We start from the raw sequence: 22,350 nt of genomic DNA, 5'->3' as shown, positions 1-22,350 counted from the left end.
GTTTTTTGTTTTGTTTTGTTTTTTCTTTCCCTCTGCTTATTTTTGTGCTGCGGTACAGTATAAAGAAATCAGATTCTGAGGATATGGATTTTGCTTACAAACAAAGCTCTGCCATTGTTGCTAACCAGCCGAGACCAAGTTTTGAGTGGAGTGGCAGTAGCAGAAGGGATCAAAACTACAAGCCAACTGCTGAATATATGGGAAGCTCACTGTCACAGATTACAGAAGGAAAAATCTTGGAGGCTTCTGACCAGCCCAGGTTCATACAACTGCATGAGCTTTACTCTTGTTGCATCAAAAAAAAGTGTCTGGATATGCAGCAGCTAGATGAAATTAAACTGCATCCTGTGCTGTTGTGCTTCTTTTTTAAATTATTATTACATTTGTTGTGGTTTTGTTTTGTTATTTACTATAGCCATAGGTTGCTGGTCATCTTCTGAAGACTGCAAATGTGAAAGGATAACATGATGTATAGGGTTTCTGGCTTTATGTGTGAGCATGCAAGTGTGCTGTTTATTGGAAAGTCGGTATGTCTTGTTACCCTTTACACTGGTTGATGTGCACTGTGCTCTGGTTACTGGTGGTGAATGCCAAGTGGTATAATTTTACTGCTCAGGATACTGCAAGTCTAAAACAAATGTATATCTCAATACATTGTGATCTGCTTGTCTTTTGCTAGTTAATGATATTTTACTTCCTTCCTTTTGTTTTATATGCTTCAGCCAGTTTTTGTTACTTCAGGCCCTGCAAAAATACTCTGACTACTTGTCTTCTGAAACGAAGACCAAAATTGATCCTACTTCTGGCCCTAGGCTCATAAAATGTAGAAAAAATATTTCATTTATACCAGGATGTGATGATGAAGGAGAGACTGAAAATGGATATCCATACCCAGATCTAGAAAACGATGACTTGTTTGTTCGCAAAACTGGGGCTTCCCATATGAATCATGTTGTTCTCCAGGACCCCAAGTATTTCAAAAAATTCTCTGAGCAGGAGCCTCCTCTAGAGGGTGAAATAATTCTGCAACCTCGGGAAGGCCAACCTGTGATACCAGATTTGGAAAAAGATGACATGATATTTCGTAAGATTCTTTCTCAGAAAAAAGAGGTGCCTTTATCAGGTGCTCCAGACAAATACCACCCTGCGCTCTTTCCTGACCCTTGGAGTCTTCCAGAAGAAATCCGGTCCAAATTTCTGTGTTTACTTGAAAAAAATGCAACACCTGAGGAAAGAAAAAGCAGCGGTAGAGTGTTGTCGCCGTCTTCCCACCACAAGAGGGACGATATGCTGACACGCAAGATTGAGTCTTGGAAAGTGGGAAGCAACATGCAGCCAGTAAACTTTATCCCAGGTCCATGCAGTGAAGAAGACTGGAAGAAGTGGGAAGCAATCAGGGAGGCCAGCAAAGTTAGACACAAGAAACGTCAGATGGTGGAGAGGTCAGGTTGTGTCCTGCACGGATTTGCTTGAGTTAATTGAACTGTTACCATTCAGAAAAGCATCATCTTGTGCTAAGCCATTCATAGAGTATGAATCTGCAGTTTGTTTGTGTCATCCCGGACAAGCTTTGTATTTGCTTTCAATAGAAGCTTATGACTGCAATACCATATTTTCAACAAAAAATATGATGGTTTTTATAGTTTCATGCTGCAGTTTCAGAGAAAATACACACTAATTCTTTTATACACAGCTTTATATAGATTTCTTTCCATGCTTGAACAGGAATACTGATTACTCAAAAAGCTATTGAGGGTAGATTTTTTTTTTTTTTTTCTTCCAATATTATTGGGAAAATCACTTCTGAAACACATGAATACTTTCATGACAAACTCTGAAGATTAACATAATGATATTATTGCTTGCACCTGAGTTTAAAAATGCTTATCAAATGCTTTACTACAGTATGGAGATGATTCCATAGGTGGAAAAGTACTAGTATTCCTTTGCCCATCCAAAGTCACGGTGCATGCAAGGTGTGCATCCATATAATTTTTAATTCTATGATTGCATATTTATTCTATCAATATTTTCCTCTGCTTTCATATCTTATATAGTCCTAATTAGTACTTTCACCTTATCATTTCTTGGTATATCCCCATTTTTCTTCTCTGACTGAAGTCTTTTTTTAAACTCCTACCTAACTTCAGTTTTGTATTTTGGGAGACTGAAGGGGTTTGAATGTCTCCTTAGCTCTGAAAATACGGCATTGCAAGTTGCAGTTCCACCAGCTGCGCCTCCTTTGTGGCTAAGACACTTCTGTGTTGCAAGTGGTATTTTGATGTTATCGTACTTAATTTTTAAGCTTTATGCTGTTAACAAAGTGCTGGCTTCAATGAGAAATATTTTTGAAACACTTGAAATAATTTCACATTCTAAGCATTAATTCAGTAGAATACTCACATTCAAGAATACTAAAAATCCTTGAATCACACCATATGTGTTTGATTCTCCACTTAATGTATGAAAGTATATATAGGACATTTTATCCATTGCATATATAACTTGTATTTAGCATCAGAGATGGCTGAAAAAGCAAGGAAACAGCTTTTGTGAGCCAGGCTTCTTGTTAGGACTCAAGTTGACTTTAATTTTCATTTCTTAAAATATCTTCCATGCTGTTTAGCAGCACTGGAATAAGTGATGCAGAATTAAAACAAGGCTCTATTCATGCTGCATTTCTAAATTGGAAGCATTGGAAACTTGCAGCCTTGTTTTGTCAGTTTTGATGTGCTTCTGACTTGTGTGAGATCGCTAATGTGCTACTCCATGCTGGCTGATCCTCAGGCTTTCACGGTTTCCCCTTCACTTAGTGAGGGTGCTGGTTTGCTGATCGTATGAATGTTGTTATGAATATCAAACAAAACACTGAATCTTTTCTTTCTTTTTTTTTGATTTCTAATTTCTCAGACTGTTTCAAAAGCTTTCTGATGAGCAAGGGTAAGTTCATAAAAGCTTGAAGATCATGACACTATTTTTGCCTCTTGTTTAAATTTGCATGCATGCACAGTAGCTAAAAACTTGTGCTCAAAGCATCTTGTGCATGCTGCTTTGTTCTGTGCTTGAGCAATTTACATAACAAATATAAGACTAAAAGCTATGCATCTGGTAAAAGTCCTCAGACATCTAGAATTAGATTAGTTATCGTTATCAGGCATTTGGAAAATAGCTCTGATATTTTATTCCATTTAAAGTACATGCTGTTCTATATTTAAATTGGGCCCTAAAGCATTCAGGTAATGCAAAGCAATATTAGTAAATATTTCATTTCAAAGACTGAACAGTTAGAATCCCGAAAGTAGCTAATGACCCACACATGTATCATGGGAATGACTGAAAAATCTCTCGTTTTGAAATAGGTTGCAATATAACATCAAATGATTCCCAGAATAAAAGTTACAAGTTAATACATTTGATTGATAGTCTAAATGAGCATTGAAATCATTTGACCTGCTGTTTATTACTTCGTATTGCACATTTTGGCTGTGATGGTAATACCAGCTCTAATAAGACTTGAGAATTATTTTACCTAAATAATTTGCTCTGGCAATGTAGCAGTTGAACCAAAGAAAATAAACAGATAAATAATGTGAAAAGAGTATTCTCAGGGTTATCTGTTTGAATTTTTTAATAACAGTGGTGGGCTTTCTGAATATTTTATGGTTATTTTTTAGACTTGAAATTAGTGGTGAACTGATTGGTTAATGGCATGTTAAGTTATGATAACTTATGTAACCATGTTTATAGCTTACTGTGGCTACCGTTTACATGTGCGGTGGCATGTGAAGTATTTACTTAAGTGTGGTGTTCAGTGTTTTCTGAAAAGAAAAGAAAAAGTAAGTTTGTGTGTTTATTCATCTGTACTTTTTTTTTTTTTTGTTTTTTTTTGTTTTTTCCTCCACCCAAAGGTGAAACCTGGTAATGACTACATGCTGCCAGGAGAAACAAAATGTGAAGAAGTTAGATGTCAGTGAAGGGAGACCCAGTTACTAGTTAAATCTTTGAACTAGAAACAAACGTACATTAGTTCATAAGTATAAATATATGAATATACCCTTCGGTTGTATTTTATTTTGCTCTAGATTTTCCTAATTTACTCCATGCGGGTATAGAAACTCAAGTGCAGGTATAGAAACTTGAGTTAAAAATAAAAGGAAATCCTTGTCATGTAAATTTTCTTTAGTGAATTTGGGATGGTGTAAATGCTTACACCAAACCATTTCTATATGTGATGTAACTTAACTGTGAAAGAGAACTGCAAAATAAAGTTTCTTCAAAAATGACCTTAGGATTTTTGCTGAATTTGGCACTCTTCTCATTCAGAAAATAAACAAACAAATGGGGATAGTGAATTAATACCCTAGACTTTTTTTCCAGGGACGAAGTCTGAAGTCTTATGTTATGAATATAAGTAAGTTGGGTCTCCTGGGAGGAAGTGAAAGAGACTGGTTTGTTAGTTCAGAGCACTCTTGGTATGTAGGACACTGGAGTAAGGCCCTGTTCTGAGTCACTTTGTTTTAACTTGCTTTTCTGTCATGATAAAGAAGTGCTGCAGTTTTGAATTGTATTAGAACTTATTCTAATATTTTTCCATCACTTCATTTTTGTCCAGATAAATACAAATGAACATGTTTTGCGGAATAATAATAATAATAATAATAATCAGAAGCCTAGCTTTCCTTTTGTATTATAGCACAGAACCTTGTGACAAAGCATGTACATGTTAATTTATGTCTCACAGATTTGAGGTCAAACATGAGTAGGAGTCTTGTCTTACACTTAAACAAAAAGATCTGTTATTCTTAAATAAATGAACAAGAGAGAAAACAGCAAAGGCTGGAAGTCAGGTGTATTGGGGAGGAAGTGAGTTTTGAGAAATTGAGGTTACAGTGAACCTAGTAAGTAGGAGTTTGTGGGGGAAAATTCTTACGCGTGTCAAGAAATTATTGAGGTGATGACTGCAGATTTTCCTGACTTAGACTGGAAGTACCAAAGGGTTTTGAGAAGAAGTGATACATGCTAGTGGGGCCTGTAACATGATTGATATGAATGCTTAACAGTAAATCACTTTTCTCTTTTAGCCATGTGCATCAATAACTGACCTGATTTTGCAATTATTCTAAGAAATGAAAGAATGGGAGAAGATTGAGAGGCTGTTGTTGTAGAAGAAAAGTGAAATAATGGGAGTTTGGCTTTGGGGAGTTGGGAAAGCATTTAGGCAAAAGAGACTAGCAAGGTCAGCAGAGTAACAAGTTTAAGAATTAGTAGTAGGTATGAGGATTATTCCCTTAATCTGAATTTATTTGCTCAAATACGCAATTACTGACCTCAGTGCTGGTGTTAGGTCCCAACCCAGTCTTGCTCATTCAGCTGTCTGTTTATTTCCTGCTCTCTTTAAAATAACACTTAGGAATGCTCTGTTGTACTAACATAAATCTCCCTCTCTTGAAGGTTTCACTTGCATAAACTGTAGCTCAGATGTTATGAAGTTGAATATTCTTTTTACTTTTTGATTTCTAGGAGTAAATCTTTGAATGATGTCAGTGCAGAGGAGCAGCAGTCATTGCGCAAAATTCGTTATGAAGAGCTACAAAAGATAAAAGAACAGCTGCAAGAACAAGATCTAAAGTGGCAAGAAGTAAATATTAGTTTTCACTCTTCCTGATGTGTCCTGCCAAGGGGCTGGGTGCTGTCAATGTTCAATACCCCCACAAAACTGGTTGTGGCATGTATGGTAACTCATGTGGTTGTGCGTTTCATGCAACAATCTGATCTGATTTGTATATACTGTGATATCACAGTAAAGCCTTTGGGCTTGATTCCTGCTGACATAAAATTTAGGACATGGTTTCATGTGCTGTATGCCTTTTTTTTTTTTTTTTTTCCTTTGTGAAATGCTTGGAATGTCTGAGTATTTGATCCTTAGGGAAAGGAAGGAAATAGTATTTCCTTGAGCAAATTCTTGAGGCTCCTATCCCTCAATAATTCTGTCTTAAATTTAGCTTATAAACTGGCATGATTACGTTACACAGCATCGTAAGGTAATATGAAGACCTTTTTATTTTTAATTGAGACCTGTGATTGCTAGTGATTACCAATTAGAGGTTGAAATCAAAAACAGAACATCAAGAAAGCATTTCATAGCAGTTTGTTTAGTGCATCTCAGTTCCAGAATTCAGTACTTCCTTAACCAGCTCTGGTATTTCATGGGAAAGATTGCCAGTTCACATTGTGGTTTCACAGACATAGTATATCTAAATCTATGGATTTTTTTGTTTGTTTGTTTTCAATTTGGAATTTAAGATGTGTTTATTCTCAAGCTAATGTATCAGGGTAACATACTAGCAATTTGAAAACTAAGTAATAAAAAAAAATAATAAAATCCCCTTATCCAAAGACTACAAATAAATTCACATGCTATCATATTTGTTTTCAATTATGTGTAATTGTGCGAAGTATTTTAGAGCAAAACTGAAAATGTCAAGGGGAAAAAAGTACGCTTTTCAATTAGGGGGGAAGCACATGAAAAAAAATGGCCTTGATACAGACGTGCAAGTAAAATTGGGGCACCAGATAGCATGTCATAGGATGTTTCTGTAGACTTGCAAGATCTTGAGAAAATCTGATTCTATACTCTTGTGTGACTCCTGTAGGATTTAGCAAAATGGAAGAATCGTAGAAAGAGCTTCACTTCAGAATTGCAAAAGAAAAAGGAAGAAAGAGAAGAAATAGAAAGGAGAGCCTCTGAAGTTTCTGATAGGAGTAGCAAGCCACTGAAAGAAATGCAGCAGGAAAGGTAATGACACTAATGGGAGTACTAAATTGTAGAACTTAAATCTTTTATTTTCCTTTTAATTCTTGAATGGTTTTTACTTGCAAGTTGCAATCGATGCTTCAGAAATCTCAACAATTTTAGTTCCAAATTATAGTGTAAAAATCTAAGCAATTGAACAGGAAAATATGGTCTCCTAACACATTATTTTCATAGAATGTTAAACATTTCTACTCTATAACTGATTCTTTATTCCAGCTAAGAATGAATGTGCAGTCGAGTCAGTATTTATCTCCGCTTTAAGGAGCTTAAAACAATAGAAAAATAAACTAGTTAATTGCCTTTTTATTTTTGGGTTAGCTTATTTCTCTTTCCTCTAACATTCTATTTGCCATTCTCTTTGTAACAGCAGATAAACATAGTCAGAGCTGTTATGAATTTCACAGAACTGCGAACTTCTTTACTCAATTTCCTCTTTGTTCCCAATTGTTCCTCTACGTTTTTACAGAACAAGACTCTCTGAAGAGAGAAAAGTGCAGATTGAGTGTTAGAGTACTAAATCTGAGGTTTTGTTTTGTTTTTAAGTGAATGAATAGCTGAGGTGAAGGAAATATGCACATGGTGTACGTTTATAAAGAAAGCTTAAGTAAATAGTAAAATAATATTTGGATTTATTTATGAGGACAGCAACTATAGTCTCTTGAAGGAAAATATGGGTTCAAATTGTATTGAATGTCCAATATTGCCAGCATCTTGAAATTGAAAATTGCATGGTAAAGATTATTCTTTTTATTGTTCTTTATTGACAAGAGAACGAACAGCAAAGACATACATAAATAAAAACACCCTGTAATTTGTTATCTGAAAGACAGTATAGCATTTTCAGAGAGTAGACACACCAACAGAAGTATGTATGCGGTTCAGGGTGGACTTCTCTATGTTCTTTTCTCAGTAAAATCAGAATTTCTGAGGATATGCAAAATGAATAGCTTTATTTATTTATTTATTTATTTATTGCAAAGATATTGCTGTCTTGGTGACAACCTTCTGGTCTGACAGTAATATGCCTGAGTATTATGGAAGTGTTGAAAAATATGTGGGTGTAGGTGAAGAAATGAATTCAAAGCATTTTAAGGAATTAATATTTTAAAATAATGCTATTCATTTCAATTTATCAGAGATGTGTTTTTCAGTTTATAGAATTATAGAATCACAAGATTGGAAAGAACCTACAAGATCATCTAGTCCAACCATCCTCCCTTTACCATACCTACAGAAAACCACTAAACCATATCTCCTAGCTCCCTGTCCAGATGCCTCTTGAACACTGCCAGGGATGGCGACTCCACCACCTCCCTAGGCAGCCATTCCTGTGCCTGACCACTGTCTGAGAGAAAAAGTTCCTTCTTATGTTCAGTCTAAACCTCATCTGATACAACTTGTGGCCATTTCCTCAGGTGCTGTTGCTCCTGTCCTATGCTCTAGTAGTAGTCTAGATGTCAGCCTTAGGTCCTACCTGTCTATCAGTTTGCTTTGGTATTTTAATGAGCTCTGTCTTGCAGGGAACAAAAATATGATGGCAGATGGGCATATTCTCTGACTGATGATGTGTTTACTGAAGAAAAAGCACCTACCACACGATCAACAGTGAAAGATTACTCGTTTGAGGAAGAAACCTCCTACAGCACTAAGGATAGCAAAAGCCAGTATGCTGCTCAGAGGAGCAAGGAGAATCTACCCAAGCCAGAGATCTCTGCCACACGTGAAGCTCCTGCTGTCTCAAAGAGCCTGGCAGAAGAGCAGACCTTGCCTCTTTTGTCTACACGCTACTCAGTGAATGCTCAAACTGGGTCAGCTCAGGTTTCAGCTTCTCTCCCTAGAAGTTACCAGAAAACTGACACCTCCAGATTAACATCTGTGGTTACACCAAGACCTTTTGGTGTCCACTCCAGAGGAATCTCCTCACTTCCACGGTCGCTCACGGTAAAATTCTCTTTAGTTCCTGAAATTTGTAAATGTTGAGTGTCTTAGATAGCTGACTGAACAGTAGAATGTAATGATCTCCTTAAAAACATGACAAAAAGCACTACTGCTTGTTGTCAAAGGCTGTATTAACAGAGCAGGAAATTCTGTCCTTGTGTTAGATGTTTACTTGTTTTTCTGTATTTAAAGTTTTCTAGATGTCTAAAAATATATTTGCTAGAATAGTCTTTTAGTTACTTTTAACAAATCTGCTTATTGTTCCTTATCAGAAAACCATTGTCTGATGTAATTGTGTGAAATGTCTTTAACAGTTACGTTAAATTAAAATTTTCATGTGAACCAAATTTCTTCTGCTCTACTGACTTTGAAAACTGAAGCTTTACTACAGCCTAGAATTTGCCTGCTCAGTAAAGTACTGAGACACAGAAATTGTTCTGATGTTATTAAGTTATTACTTAAAATGTGGGTAATTAGTAGTGGGTACATTACTGCGTGTAGTGACTAGAAGCTGCATGAAGGGGAGAAGAGCATTTTGTTAAATACTGACTGCTGAACTGTTAAGGACTTTCAAAAACTGTTTTTACCATTTTACTATTTTTGTTCTAGATGGATGATGCTCAGAAATACAATGGAGAAGTGGATAAAGCTAAAGGAACTCAAAATTTAAGCAGCAGCATGTTTTCACTACCAGACTCTACATACTCTCTCTCCACCAGTGTACTCAGAAGGAGAGGTGAGGAGGAAGAAGAGGAAAAAGAAAGTGTTAAGTCAGCACCTACTCCTAGTTTGTCATTACCTGTAAAATCACAAGACCAAGATGCTGGAGATAGTATTCTTAAACCAGAATATTGTTCTCCTCCTGATTCTTTTTCACTTGCATCTTCTGCAGAAAATGCGAGTCTGTCAGAACACGACGATTCAAAATCCTTGGTAAGTGTGGAAATCATTTAATCAGTCACTTGTGTAACTGAATGCTGCAGCAGAGTTTAAATAAATAAATGATATCTCATGCAAATATTCCTTAGTGGGAAGAAAATATTCCATTTGATTTCTCTCATGGGAAAGAGAATTTAGGAAGAACACGTAATTGGTTCTTCTCTTGAGCTCTTTTCCTACTTTTTACCTGTCCTATACTTTTATTTAGAAATAAAATTAGTAGTAAAAATAGTTATTCTAAACATTTGGTTTGATAACTGTAAGATTTCTGGCACTTTCCCAATTAGATAATTGTGCTCACAATGAGGTATGTCAATTAGGTGAATGGTCTAAGCTGCTATAGCATTCATTTGCACTTTTAAGCAAACTGGTGGTGGAAAAATAAAGATCAGCTTTTCAAAGGCTTGCCTGAAACATGAATATCACAATGTTATTTTTTTTTTTTTTTAATTTTCAGTTGTGACTTGAGCCTTTTTTTGTTTTTGCAGTCGTATACTTAAAATTATTCTAATTCACACTGAATTTAAACAGAAATCACCACCTTTTGTACACGCTTATCCAGGAGCTGGTTCTTTCAGTGCTTTGGTGTATATATATCAATGCTACTTCTAGTGATCTCATATTTCACACTGGAAAATAAACAGGAATAGCTTTAATTGTCACCACCTTTCTGCAATCTGTATTGATGTAATTTACACCCAATGACAAATGAAAGATGAGTTCTTTATATTCCTGATGTTGCTGTACAAGTGAATTGTCAGTAGCTTTAGTGGAGATGATAAAACTTTGGATGCTGATCACTGAAATTACTTCCCACACCATCTTGTACATTCAGTCATTTTGAATCATCTTTTTCAATCACCTGTGGAAAAAGGAATGCTTTAATAGCACAATGAAGTTATACTTTTCTGAAACTGTGATTTACGAATGAGGAAAGAGTTTGTGATTGTTTTTTGTTTGGTTGGTTTTTAATTGCAGTAAAAACAGGTAGAGAAAATTCAATTCTAATCAGTGAAAGCGTAGCTTAGATGTAGATTCTTTTAATCACTTCAGATGAGAGCAAATTGTACTACATTATTTTTATATTCCTCTGCAATTGATCACAAAGATATTAAATGTCCTGTCTGTAAATGAGGAATGTGTTTAACAAAAAAAAAAAAAAAAAAAAGCTGCTTGTGTTGTGCTTCAAACAAGCTGTAACTTAAGGAATGCAAGCTTGCAAGCTTTGTTTGGCGTGTTTGTAAATCATTGCAAGAGCTGAGAAACTGATGTAGTTCACTAGGCATCAGGGCAGTAACACCGGGTTTGTAGAGTGCTAAGTGTTTTGGAGATGACCTGTCCAAATTATGAAGCTCAGTATACAAAGTCGCATTAGTCCTCTGACAAGGTAGGTTTGAAAAGGCTTTATTGGGGTGATGGAAATAAAAAGAACAGTCATTGTTATTTCTAGGAACACACTCAAATTCAGAAGCTTTCTACATGCTCCAGCCCAATGTGCCCTATTTGTAGCATACCTGTGAATGTGTTGTGATACTTGCTTAAGAAGTTGATATGAATAGATAAAACACAATGTCTATTTCTGTGTGAAAGCTTTTGCAAGCTAGGATCTGTTTGTGATAGGACAAGAGGGAATGGTTTTAAACTAAGACAGGGGAGGTTTAGGTTAGATATTAGGAGGAAGTTTTTCTCTCAGAGGGTGGTTACACATTGCAACAGGTTGCCCAGGGAAGTTGTTGATGCCTCATCCCTAGAGGCAGTCAAGGCAAGGCTGGATGTGCCTCTGGGCTGCCTGGTTTGGTGACTGGGGACCCTGCACATAGCAGGCATGTTGAAACATGATGGTTTTTGTGGTCTTTTTCAACCCAAGCCATTCTGTAATTCGATGACTTGATAGTTTCAACCCTGGGTTGTGATGAGGGGTGTTTGGCATGAATTTACCTGTAATGCATGGATAAACCTCAGGTTTACTGCCTTCAAATACTGCTGTCTTCTGCTTGAGCACTTCAGCAGCCTCCCCTGGCTGCTTCCTCTCCTGTGACTCCAGCTGGCCTCTTTGTCCTTTGACCGATGGAGAAGCCTTGGGTAATGGAGTAGGAACTTAGACTTATAAATATTTGCAGTTGGAGAAAATGAATCCCATCCTTTCAGGGGGTTAGTTCACTATGCGACTAAAATGTAGATGTTCATGTATAAGCATGTAGGGGGTCTCCTTAGTGTATGTGTTACTTGAATATATCTATTGTGTTTGACAGAAGTCTAAAATATTTTTTCCTTTTATAGCAGTATCTATTTCATTTTAATGAAGTGAATAGCATGCATTTGGGTACTTTTAATTGTTTTTTAATGAATTCACATTAAAATGTTAATGTATGCACCGCATGTTCATTATACATTGTGAGACTGCAAGCAAGTATTCCAAAATATATTCCAAGTTAAACATTTCTGTAGTTCAAAACGTAATTGTCAGGTTTCATTCTGGTTTTGAAAGCATCTTGAAATTCCACTAAATTGGGAACAACTGGATTTTAGCTAACTTTGGGATTACTAAGTCCTCCATGACAAAGTCTATGGGTAACAAGTAGCATTTGGAACAAAATTAAAAAGTAGATTGTTCATCCAAGTAAATTGAGCCTAGAGGAAACTGATGATGGTTTCTGTAGCATATGCAATAAGAAATAAGAAGAGTTTGTTTGTTTTTCCGCACTCCTATTTTACTGGTGGTCTGTCAGGGAGCACTGAATTTTGCAAATTTACAATGTGGTTCATAGAGACCCATTTAAATGTTTTTGCTCAAATTTTGAAATGTTTTGTAGCACCATTTTATGGAGCATTTGAAATGAGAAGTGCATGGCAAGTTTATAGTAAGTGTACACATAATATAAAGGAAAACTGAAAAGACTTATTTAAATAAAAACAAACTAGTTGTTTAACAGAGTTCAATGCTGTTTCCTTTGTCAGTGATGCTAATAATAGATGATTAAAGTGCACATTGTGAGTCGCCTTGCTTATTTGGTGGATAAACTTTCCCTCATTTAGATTCCTGTGATACCAGATACTGTAGTGTCATGTTTTATTTTTCAGGAACAGTACAGTGAATTGAGAATCAGTATGAACCAGAGACCTGGCTACAGTCACAACTTTGGGTTCACAACAAATTGGACTTCCTCAGGGGCCTTAGTACAGACAGTTGAAGAAGGTAAATGTCTATTTAACTGTACAAACTTCATTCTTGTATTTAGTTTGTAAAGGCTTCTAAACTATGTACTTACTGTATGCTACAACTGTTTCAGAAACCTCAGGTAGACAATTGGAAAGTTAGTATTTTGTTTACTAATTTTTTTTGGTTAGCCCTCATCTCTTGAAATAGATTTAAGTCATAATAATAAAAGGCATTTTCCCAATCAAGAATGTTTTCATGATATAGAAAAGGTATAAATGGCTCCTCTCACCTTAATTTTAAGTTTTCCTCTGTGTGTATTTGTAAAACAATTGAATTGTAACTTGACTGGAAGTTAATATTTTTATTTTAATTTTACCTCTCTTAGTCACATTGGATTTTGGAGACAGCTAATATTTTAGGGTTGTTGCAACTTCTAAATTTATTTTCAGTGTAGGTGTTTGTGTGTGTGTGTGTGCGTGCACGTGTGAATGTACTAATATTGACAGAATGGAGTTGTTTGGGGTTTTTTTTGTCTGTGTGTGTGTGAAGTGAAGCATATGTAACAATTTATTATTATTTTTAAGGTTCCTGCTAAGGAAGAGTTTGGTTTTCTTAAGAATAAAACAAACAAAACTACCACAACAAAATTACATTGTTGGGTTTGGGGTTTTTTTTTTGTATTTTTTTTCTTTCTGAACAGTGATCTTGAACATTGTTAGTAATGCTTAGGCAATAATTAATTGTACCCTTCTTTACGATAAACGTTCATCTTGAGAAAAGAGAAATAACTGGCAGTTTCCCATTCAGTTAACCCTTGTTATGTTTTCCATGAAAGAAAATATATAATTTAACTGTATTTACTAAACACCCTTGATTTTCATTCAAAAGTCAACTTACTGACCTCTCCTCGTTAGAGCTGGGCACTTGTGAAGATTTTATCTGTTAATAATTGCTTTGTAGGAAGAATAATTCTCCATTTGCTTTTCCTGCTGCTAGGATTTTGTTTTAGTTTTGTTGCTGGGAGGAAAGGACTGTTTATATTCACAGCAAGCTGTAAATGAGAAACCTGGTGGTACTGAATGTTCCTGCTTGTCATTCACAAAGCTCTATTGCTTGGATCTGTAGGCAAGGGGAAGATGAGGGCCTTGACACTGTTACCTGGCTTATGCTGTATTACCTTTCTTACAAGTAAGGTTGAAAACTATATAGATTAAAATAAGGAAATTTTAGTGGACTGCATTTTTTAAAATCTCAATAACTGACTAACATTGTATCCTTAAGCAGTACAACAGTGTGAGTCTTTGCCTAAAGGAAAGATGAAAGAGATGGACAGATCATTGAGGAGTAAGATGTACTTCATCTGAGGGCTCCTGACCATTGTGTTTCCTGTTTCTAAGGATAAGTTCTAGACGTAGGCTGTAAGTGGTCTCCCAAGGTGTCCCTTCCAACCAGAATTATTCTCATTCAAAAAAGTATGAAGATTGAATTTAGATCATGGTCCAGGGCCTTACCCAATTGGGTTTGAAACTCTTGAAGGATGAAAACTGCTTAGGTTCTCTGTACCGTCACTCATCTGGTTGTTCAGTCCCATACACTGTAATGTCCCAACTTTGTTACCAGGATACCATGTCTCATGTTACAAACTGTATTAAAGTCAAGGTGGATAACATTTACCATTATGTTGTCACTCACAGATCTGGTTATTTTGCTGTTAAAGACACCCAGATTCAGCAAGTGTGATTTAGACCTGCAAGTGCTTGCCAGCTGCTCTTGGTCACCTTTTTTATAAGCAGAGAAATAACTTCAGGGAAAACTTCCTCTTTTTATTTTAATGTACTTGTTATCCTAACTAGCCAAATTATTTTCTTTTGGTGATAAACTACACTTATCTTATTGCTTATAATGACTCTGCATTCAACATAAGCTTTTCCTTCAAGTAATTGTTAAGAAAACTACTTGGCATGTGAAATTAACTTCCTATATGTTTTCTCAGAAAGCTTATTAAGAGTTAAATTTGTAACATGTTCCAGTTAGACACATTTACTTACATATAAAAAATTGGTTGTCTTTTACAGAGATTTTCAGCCTTTATCCTAAAGATTACACAAACAGGAAACCCTAGAAAGTCATTAAATCTTGATGTTCTGCTAGCTTGCCCTCTGCCATGTAATCTTTATTATTCCAGGTCTTTCACTTTTACACACCCTATTTCCTATTGTTTTTTGAGATTGCATTAAACACTGGCACGTAAGATGAAGTAAATTTGCTCTGCTTCCTATGTATTCTTGCATATATGAGAATATGAGTTGGCATTTATCTGTAGTAGTAACAACAGCCAGGAATAAGTTACAGACAAATAAGTATGTGTGGAAAATGGTGTGTATTTAGTATTTGTGGATATTATTATTATTATTATTACCATGAGTAAGGCTAGTAAGAAAAATCTGCTTTCAGGGAAATTGATTTAAAGCTGCTGTACAGTTCTGGTATTACTATTATTACTATTGTAATCTAAACTAAATTATTTACCCTTATAAGAAAAGAAATTATCAATAAATTTTATAGTTTTAGAGGAGTTGGACAGAGGGAGGAAGTTGTTATCATACAGCTTTAGGCACCTGAATAGCCAGCTAGTATCTGTAGGCTTCTCTGGATGGCAAATCAGAGCAGGAGCCCGGTATGGGTGCTTTGGTTTTGCACTCCTAAAGAAGCCCTTTCATTCACAGATCATAAAGGCAGTGTGGGAATCTAAGTTTGGATATACTTTTTCTGGTGGCATGGGAGGAAATGTGAAATCTTTAACTTGCATATTTTATGAAAGCCTCAATTTATAGCCTAGAGATACTTTTCTCAGCTTTGAGGGTCTCATCACAGCTGACCTATTTGAGTTAAATGGTCACCTTTTTTTGGCTCCAAGCACTTATTCTGCCACAAAACAATTCTGAGCCTGAAGCATTCCATATACTTTGAGCATGAAATTTCATCTACATGTTCAAACTGTATGGTACTACCTGTCTTAAGTTGCGACACGAGTTGCATTTCCAAATGTTTAGTAAGCATCACTGAAAGTGGCAGTATCTACAGAAGTGTCTTTAAAATCTCCTTCACTTGGACCTTTAAAGCTATTAATCTGTAAACATCTTGACTCTAAAGGGATGTGATTTATTTTTTTGTCCCCCGAACTACTCCCCATGTTTTCTTTCTCCAAAAGAAAACTACTTTTTCTCCTAGAATGCTTAAAATAATTAGTGTGTTTTGAGCATTTTGCTGATAACGGCTAATGGAGTATCAGTCCACACTTGAAGAATATCAAATATAGAATACGGAGCTGTGTTATTCCAACACAGTAGTTAATGCCATTATTTTTTTTGTGTGTGTACTACGAAGGATCACTGCTTAGTTTACTATTATGAAATGAAGGAAAGCTATGTTTCCTAATTTACTTGGGTGGTAGGAAAATTAAAGCTATCTGGATCCACAGTGGATGATCCCAGACTTCGAACAGCATTTTCCTAGTGAGTCAGAAGAAGGTTAGAATGAAGAATGTGGTGTTTAAATTTTTGTCATGTTTGCCCACCTTTCTTTCTGGTAACATAATATAGCATTGTTCTTAGTATATATTGAATAGTATGTGTGCATTTCTCTACTTAATCTGGAAAATGCTTTAGTTGTGTAATCCACATTTCTTCTGCTAGGGGAATTATTCTCAGTGGAAGAACCATTCACTGTTCAGTATAATTCATAAATTTGTACTTCAGGAAGGCTGTTTCTCAACTTGCCTGTTTTTTGAATTATTAAAAGAAAACAACAACAACAACAAAAAAAAAAAAAAAAAAGAATGAGAAGGCTTATTAACTGCACTGTGTCCTTCAGCTAGATTACGTCAACACATAGTAATAGATGAAAAAGAGTATAAAGTGCACCCTGTCTTGCAAAATATCAGTAAAATTCAAAGTCCAAGTTGCAATAAAATTTGTAATTGGCTTGTACACACTGGCAAAAAAAATACAATCCAGAGAATTCTAATTGGACAGCACCCAGCAATATCTTGAGTGAGTCTCATTGTCAGTTAATTCAGAGCTAAAAAGCTATTTTAGCACAGCTGTATAGCAGCATATTCTTGTCAATCAAGCCCAGAAAATGTAAGTAAAAAAATAAGAAAGCTAACAGAGTGGAGTCTGTTTTTTGGGGGGCAAATAAGAGGATTATCCAAACATAAGCTGAATTTCAGCAAATTTCTGCTATGGACACTGTAGTGCTGCCTGCTCCCTCTCTCTGTATTAATCCCGGGTTATAAAGGTTGAGACAGGAGTGGGCTAATGAGATAGCCAGAACATGAATGCTTGCAGACCCAGAAAGTTCTTCATATGTATGTATCAGATTTCAACACTACATTAATATCAGCTGATTTTACTGACCTTATACTCACAGTGAGATCAGTTTTTCCTTAGACTTTCCGAATACCTGCTGATAAGCATTTCTTTTACTGAGTTACTTTTTTTTCTTCCCATCATAACTGTGTTTAAAAAATAACTGTGATTGGAAATGATTTTTTTTTTCTTCTGTTTTCATTAGATAGCCCTGCAGCACTTTGTCAGCTGCAGGTAGATGATGAGATCATTGCTATCAACGGCACAAAGGTTTCACAAATGGACAGTAGTCAGTGGGAAGAAGCCATCACCAGAGCACTAGAAACTGGAAACCTGGTCATGGATGTTAGACGATATGGAAAGAATGGTGAGTTGTTTCATAGGGCAGGTACAGTATGCTCTGTAAGGCAAATAAGCTTTGTCTCTGCTGTACCTGACAGCTGAGTCTCCTTATTACCCTTACAGTGGTAATAGCTATCTGAGCTAAGTAGTTTGCTGGTGTGTCTGTTGCATTTTAACACAACTTCGCTTTTTTTTTTAACTGCTTGTGCATTGGAAATGTTTTGGCAAGCAAATCTACTAAACAATGAATTTACTGACCTCTGTCTGGTGCTCTGACCTGTTTCTAAGAGGAGGTGCAGTTAATGGATAAATAAAATGTGCCACCAACACACAAGAGAATATGCTATTTTAATTTTTTTTTCCTGCCATACTACAAAAATGATGAGGGGATTAGTCTCTAAAAGATAATTTTTAAAGCCTTTGTCCCTCAGTCTTCAGTTCCTCTTTTCTTCAGTGAAGGAGGATCTTTCCTGTTTTCTTCAGGGAGGAATTTTGCTGATATATGACACTGTAGTTGATACAGCTCTTCTGGGCTGTTGTTTTGATAGTTGACCCAAACACTGTGATGCTGTAATCTCTCCAAAGTGGTAGTACCCATTCAGTCTTCCATCCTGGCTGAAACTTATTCAGCTCTTCAAGCATGCTGTAGATTTGATCAAGAGTTGGAAATGTGACCAGCTGAAAGTATAATGTCAAAACATTACTTCAGTGGGAAGTCAAGTAGAATAATTTACCAACAAGTAAGGGGGGAAAAAAAACAACAGTGAGGCACAGAAAAGATGAGTACTGCCTAATAGCATAAATTAAGAGTGAAATTTTTGCAGAAAATAAAATTTAGGGGATGGGGAGAGGACTGGGGGGAGGTGGTGTAATGGACACTAAATGAAGATGGTGGTTTTTGGTTTTTTTGTTCCTTACATTCATCAGTTTTTCTAGTTTAGACTACCTTTTTATTTTTTTGCCCTGTGTGTTTCCTGAGTAGCTTGGACATGAAAATGACACTTCACTGGATAGTGTATGATTGAAACTGTACCTTGTGTGAGTAAAGTTGGAAGAACTTTCTTGGTCCTTACTAATGCTGATGAAATAGTTTTCAATGAATACTAATTACTCTCTAATGTTGAGCTGCTGTAGTCTGTTGAGTCTGCTATAGTTAGCAGAATATTTGGTGAACTCTTACATGGCTTCTGACTAACAAATGTATTTTTGGGGAAGGCGGTCTTCTGATAAATGCCCATTGTCCTGTCTCCACAAATTCCACCTGATTTGTGTCTCTCCCTCTTTTTTTATGTGTTTCCTGTGTTATTTTATTGTGTTTTCGCTAACTCTTGTTCTGTTCTTTGACATTACTGTCTGTGTTAATTTCTTGATCTCCACATACCAAAAGACTGGGGCAAAGACCAGCCTTCCCTGCCACATGTAAGGCATAAAATCCTCAATCTCACCAGTATGGGTACCAACATTATAGGTACATCCGATAATAAATGGATTGATGCAACTTCTGGAGAACGCGTTTCAAGTGTCTCATCCGTATCAACAAAAAGAGAATTCTCCAGCAGTCTCCAAAGTTCTGTGAGTGTGTTTTTTAACAGTTTGGGGATTTGGTGGGAAGAAGTAAGTGAAAACTGATTGTCTTGAGGAAAAGGAGAACAGAAAAGAAGAAAAGAACTTAGTAATCTTATTCTTAATGTGCATTGCTATTCTAAGGAACATGCAGGTTTTCGCAAATACAATATTAAGATGCTCTGAGAATTCTACTTTGTTCATGAATTTATGAAAAGCATTACAATATTTGAAGAGTATATACTTCAAATAAAAGATATAGACTATTTATTCTTTAGAAAATCATATTACCTCAGTTGTTGGTGTAAATGAATATTGCAGTTCAGAGGAACAGTGAGTATCTGCTTTCACATTACTGGGAAATAACTCCCAGCTTGCCTATGGATCAGCTGAAATGGAAGATTTTGGCTTCTGGCACTTTTTTGCAGTGTCATCTACCAGTTCACAGCTGGCCATCGATTCCTGCAAAAGCTTGGAATCATTTTATCATATAATCTACTCAGGAATTTTCAGTTTTGTATTCTTCTGTTGAAGTTTTTATATTCTGAAGTGTTTCAAGATACACAGCTTCTATCGAGGCACTGTTTAATTGAATCAACTTCCACAAATATAATAAACTAGAGCTCTGGTTTTTGTTTTTTCAGAGTACAGAAACAAAATTGATAAACGGCATGCAAGGAGATCTTGGATCTAATGAACAAAGAGGTAAACTATCATTGCTTTTCATCTTCTAATTGTATGGGTCTGGAGCAAGCACAGATAGTAAACCTGTAATCATCACAAGCTTTGGTGACTTAAGTGAGACCTTAATGAACTGAACGTATCACAGAAATCTAATTGCACCCAGACTGGGTGTAACTTGCTTCCACAATATGCTGAGCAGTTGAAGATCTGACAAAAAGGAAGTGACAGATCCTCTGTCTCAGAATTAGTTGTAAACTTGCTGTAGGGGGGTAGGGAGGAACAAGCAAGAGAAGATTCAGAATTTGTTATAATAGATACTGCATCATGTGAAGCCTATTTCAGTGTAAGTATCAATTTATTTCACTGCTCTGGAATAGAGTGAAATGAGTATTGTGGGTTTTTTTTCTGTTTCATTTATGAGGATTTTGGGTGGGTGAGGGTGTTGGCAGTGGTAATTTTTATTGTTGTTTTGTTGTTGTTATTTAATTTTATTCCTTACGAATGATATTGATAGTCCTGGTATGAATAATAATTAGTTATGATGCTACGAACAATTATACTGCCTGATGACAGTGAGAGAAACCAGGTGGGTAAACTTCCTAATGGAAAAGAAATTAGTATTTCATTTTATCTTGCATGTGCATGGTAATTTACAGGAGTCCCCCCCAAAAGGTCGCTTGCCCTCTGGAGATGCCTTTCAGATGACAGTGAAATGTATTATTGCTGTAGTTGGACAATGTTAGATATTAAAATGAAATACTAATCAGCGTATGATGTAACCAACTAAACACTGTATTTATTGCCATGAAAGATTAGATTTTCTTTATTTCAGGGGCTTGTTTTTCTTTTTTAAATGACGTGGCTGTAGACTGGAGGTGTAATAACAGTTTGTTATCCAGTGGTGATGGTCATTTGAAAGAAAAACAAAACCTCATTGATTTGTTTGTATTCTCTATATTTTTCAAATAGCATCTGAACCTATTTCTTTGAAAAACTTAAAAAGGCGGTCACAATTTTTTGAACAAGGTAAATCAAAGAGCTGACACTTCATGTACTTTCCTGAAATTGTTCCTGCTGCACATTCTTCCTAACCATTCTGGTGCCGGGTACTCTGCCTCTTCAGCATTGTTTGCTGCAGTTATCTTGAAGCAACATAATTCATTTCCCTTCTTTCCCCAGGGTCATCAGGTTATTCTTACAATTCATGGGTCTACCTTTGTGGTAATGGGTCTTTGTGTGTTCTCTTATATTTATAGCTTTTTTTAATCTCTTATATGTTGTTCATATTTCTTTGATACGCTGGGTTAAGAGCAAGAGGGATAGCACTCTGTTCAGGTTTGTTACTACCTACAAAACAGAATAATATTGAACATTTCAGCAGAGGCTTTGTGCAGAATTCAAACAGCTGATAACCAAATACTTAACTCTGAATTTGAGTTTATTTGGAATCATAGCTGTGCACATCCTTCAAAATTGGTGGAAAACAGCAGTAAGCGACTTGCCACTCACTATGTGGTGAAGTCACTAGATCTTGAAAAGACCAGTATGAATTTTGAAATGAATCTTCTGGCTTTTGAAGATAAAATAAATTTAAAAAAAAGGAGGCACTCAATTATAGTTTTGTAGGTTGCATTTTGGTGTTCTGCATGTCACAACTCACATACTTCCATTAATGTATGCCTAATGCTGTCTTCAGACTATGTATGCCTTGCTGTTTTATTGTAGCCTGAAAGTGAAATTCTGGCCCACTGGAAGTTCAGTATGAATTTTGTCAAAGATTTAAGTGGAGCCAGGACTTTGCCTCAGTGATAATGGCTTTCATTTTTTGAGAAGTGATATGTGAAGTGCTGCAGCATATACCTGTGTTTGTGATTGTGTGATTCCGTTTGTTCTACTGTATCTTAGATACGGTGATATTCTGTTGTTGGTCATTTGTGGCTTTTTTTTAGGCTGGCTATGAAAATTGTGTTTGAATGTTCTAGCAATACTTGCAGTATTTCGCTTCTGACTGAGGGGGATGAAAAGTGTCTAGAGTATGTACTCAGTGCAGTTTTGCTTATTTTTGTATTTCTCTGACATTATACTGATATGAAAGAATTATCTTTTTAAGCCCATACTGGCTAGCATAGTCTGACAGGGGTAAGATGAGAGGAGATGTCCTTTGTATCCTAAATTAAGAATTTTGCAGCTTGTTGCATTTATGCTTTTTTTTTTTTTCTAAGTGAAATTTGAATAGCTAAGTAACAAGGATAATAACAACAAATAAAAATAATTATGTAAAATGATACTTGGAGAAGAATTTGCTCTTAAATTAGTGCTTCTCCGCATTTTTCTCAACTTTTAATATATAAGTAAGTTTTAAAAATTTATTCTTTTTTTTTTTTTTTCTTTTTTCTTGGTAATCATTTTGACACAAGCCAAGACCAAGCGTCATATCCTCAAGTACTGTAAGGTTTGAGGTGAACGGTGAAAAGTTCAGTAAATTCGCATTGCTTTAGAGAGTAGAAAAGAAGGACAGTTGGGAAGGGAAAATACAGTTT

General features: G+C 35.9%; 1 protein-coding gene across 1 annotated transcript in view; it reads left to right on the top strand.

The window, feature by feature from the left end:
- LMO7 (LIM domain 7) overlaps positions 1 to 22,350 on the top strand; it is a 128,429-nt gene that overhangs the window by 89,174 nt on the left and 16,905 nt on the right. The window contains 12 exon segments of the mRNA XM_032442945.1: positions 59 to 259; positions 723 to 1,442; positions 2,911 to 2,940; positions 5,521 to 5,638; positions 6,654 to 6,796; positions 8,335 to 8,755; positions 9,362 to 9,685; positions 12,773 to 12,887; positions 17,427 to 17,588; positions 18,951 to 19,135; positions 19,771 to 19,831; positions 20,780 to 20,836. Of these exon segments, the coding sequence (XP_032298836.1) occupies positions 59 to 259; positions 723 to 1,442; positions 2,911 to 2,940; positions 5,521 to 5,638; positions 6,654 to 6,796; positions 8,335 to 8,755; positions 9,362 to 9,685; positions 12,773 to 12,887; positions 17,427 to 17,588; positions 18,951 to 19,135; positions 19,771 to 19,831; positions 20,780 to 20,836 (2,537 nt within the window).

Source organism: Coturnix japonica, chromosome 1, assembly GCF_001577835.2.
Source record: "Coturnix japonica isolate 7356 chromosome 1, Coturnix japonica 2.1, whole genome shotgun sequence".
Classification (NCBI taxonomy): Eukaryota; Metazoa; Chordata; class Aves; order Galliformes; family Phasianidae; genus Coturnix; species Coturnix japonica.
The sequence above is the reverse complement of the archived record's forward strand: the minus strand, read 5'-3'. Positions and strand labels throughout refer to the sequence as shown.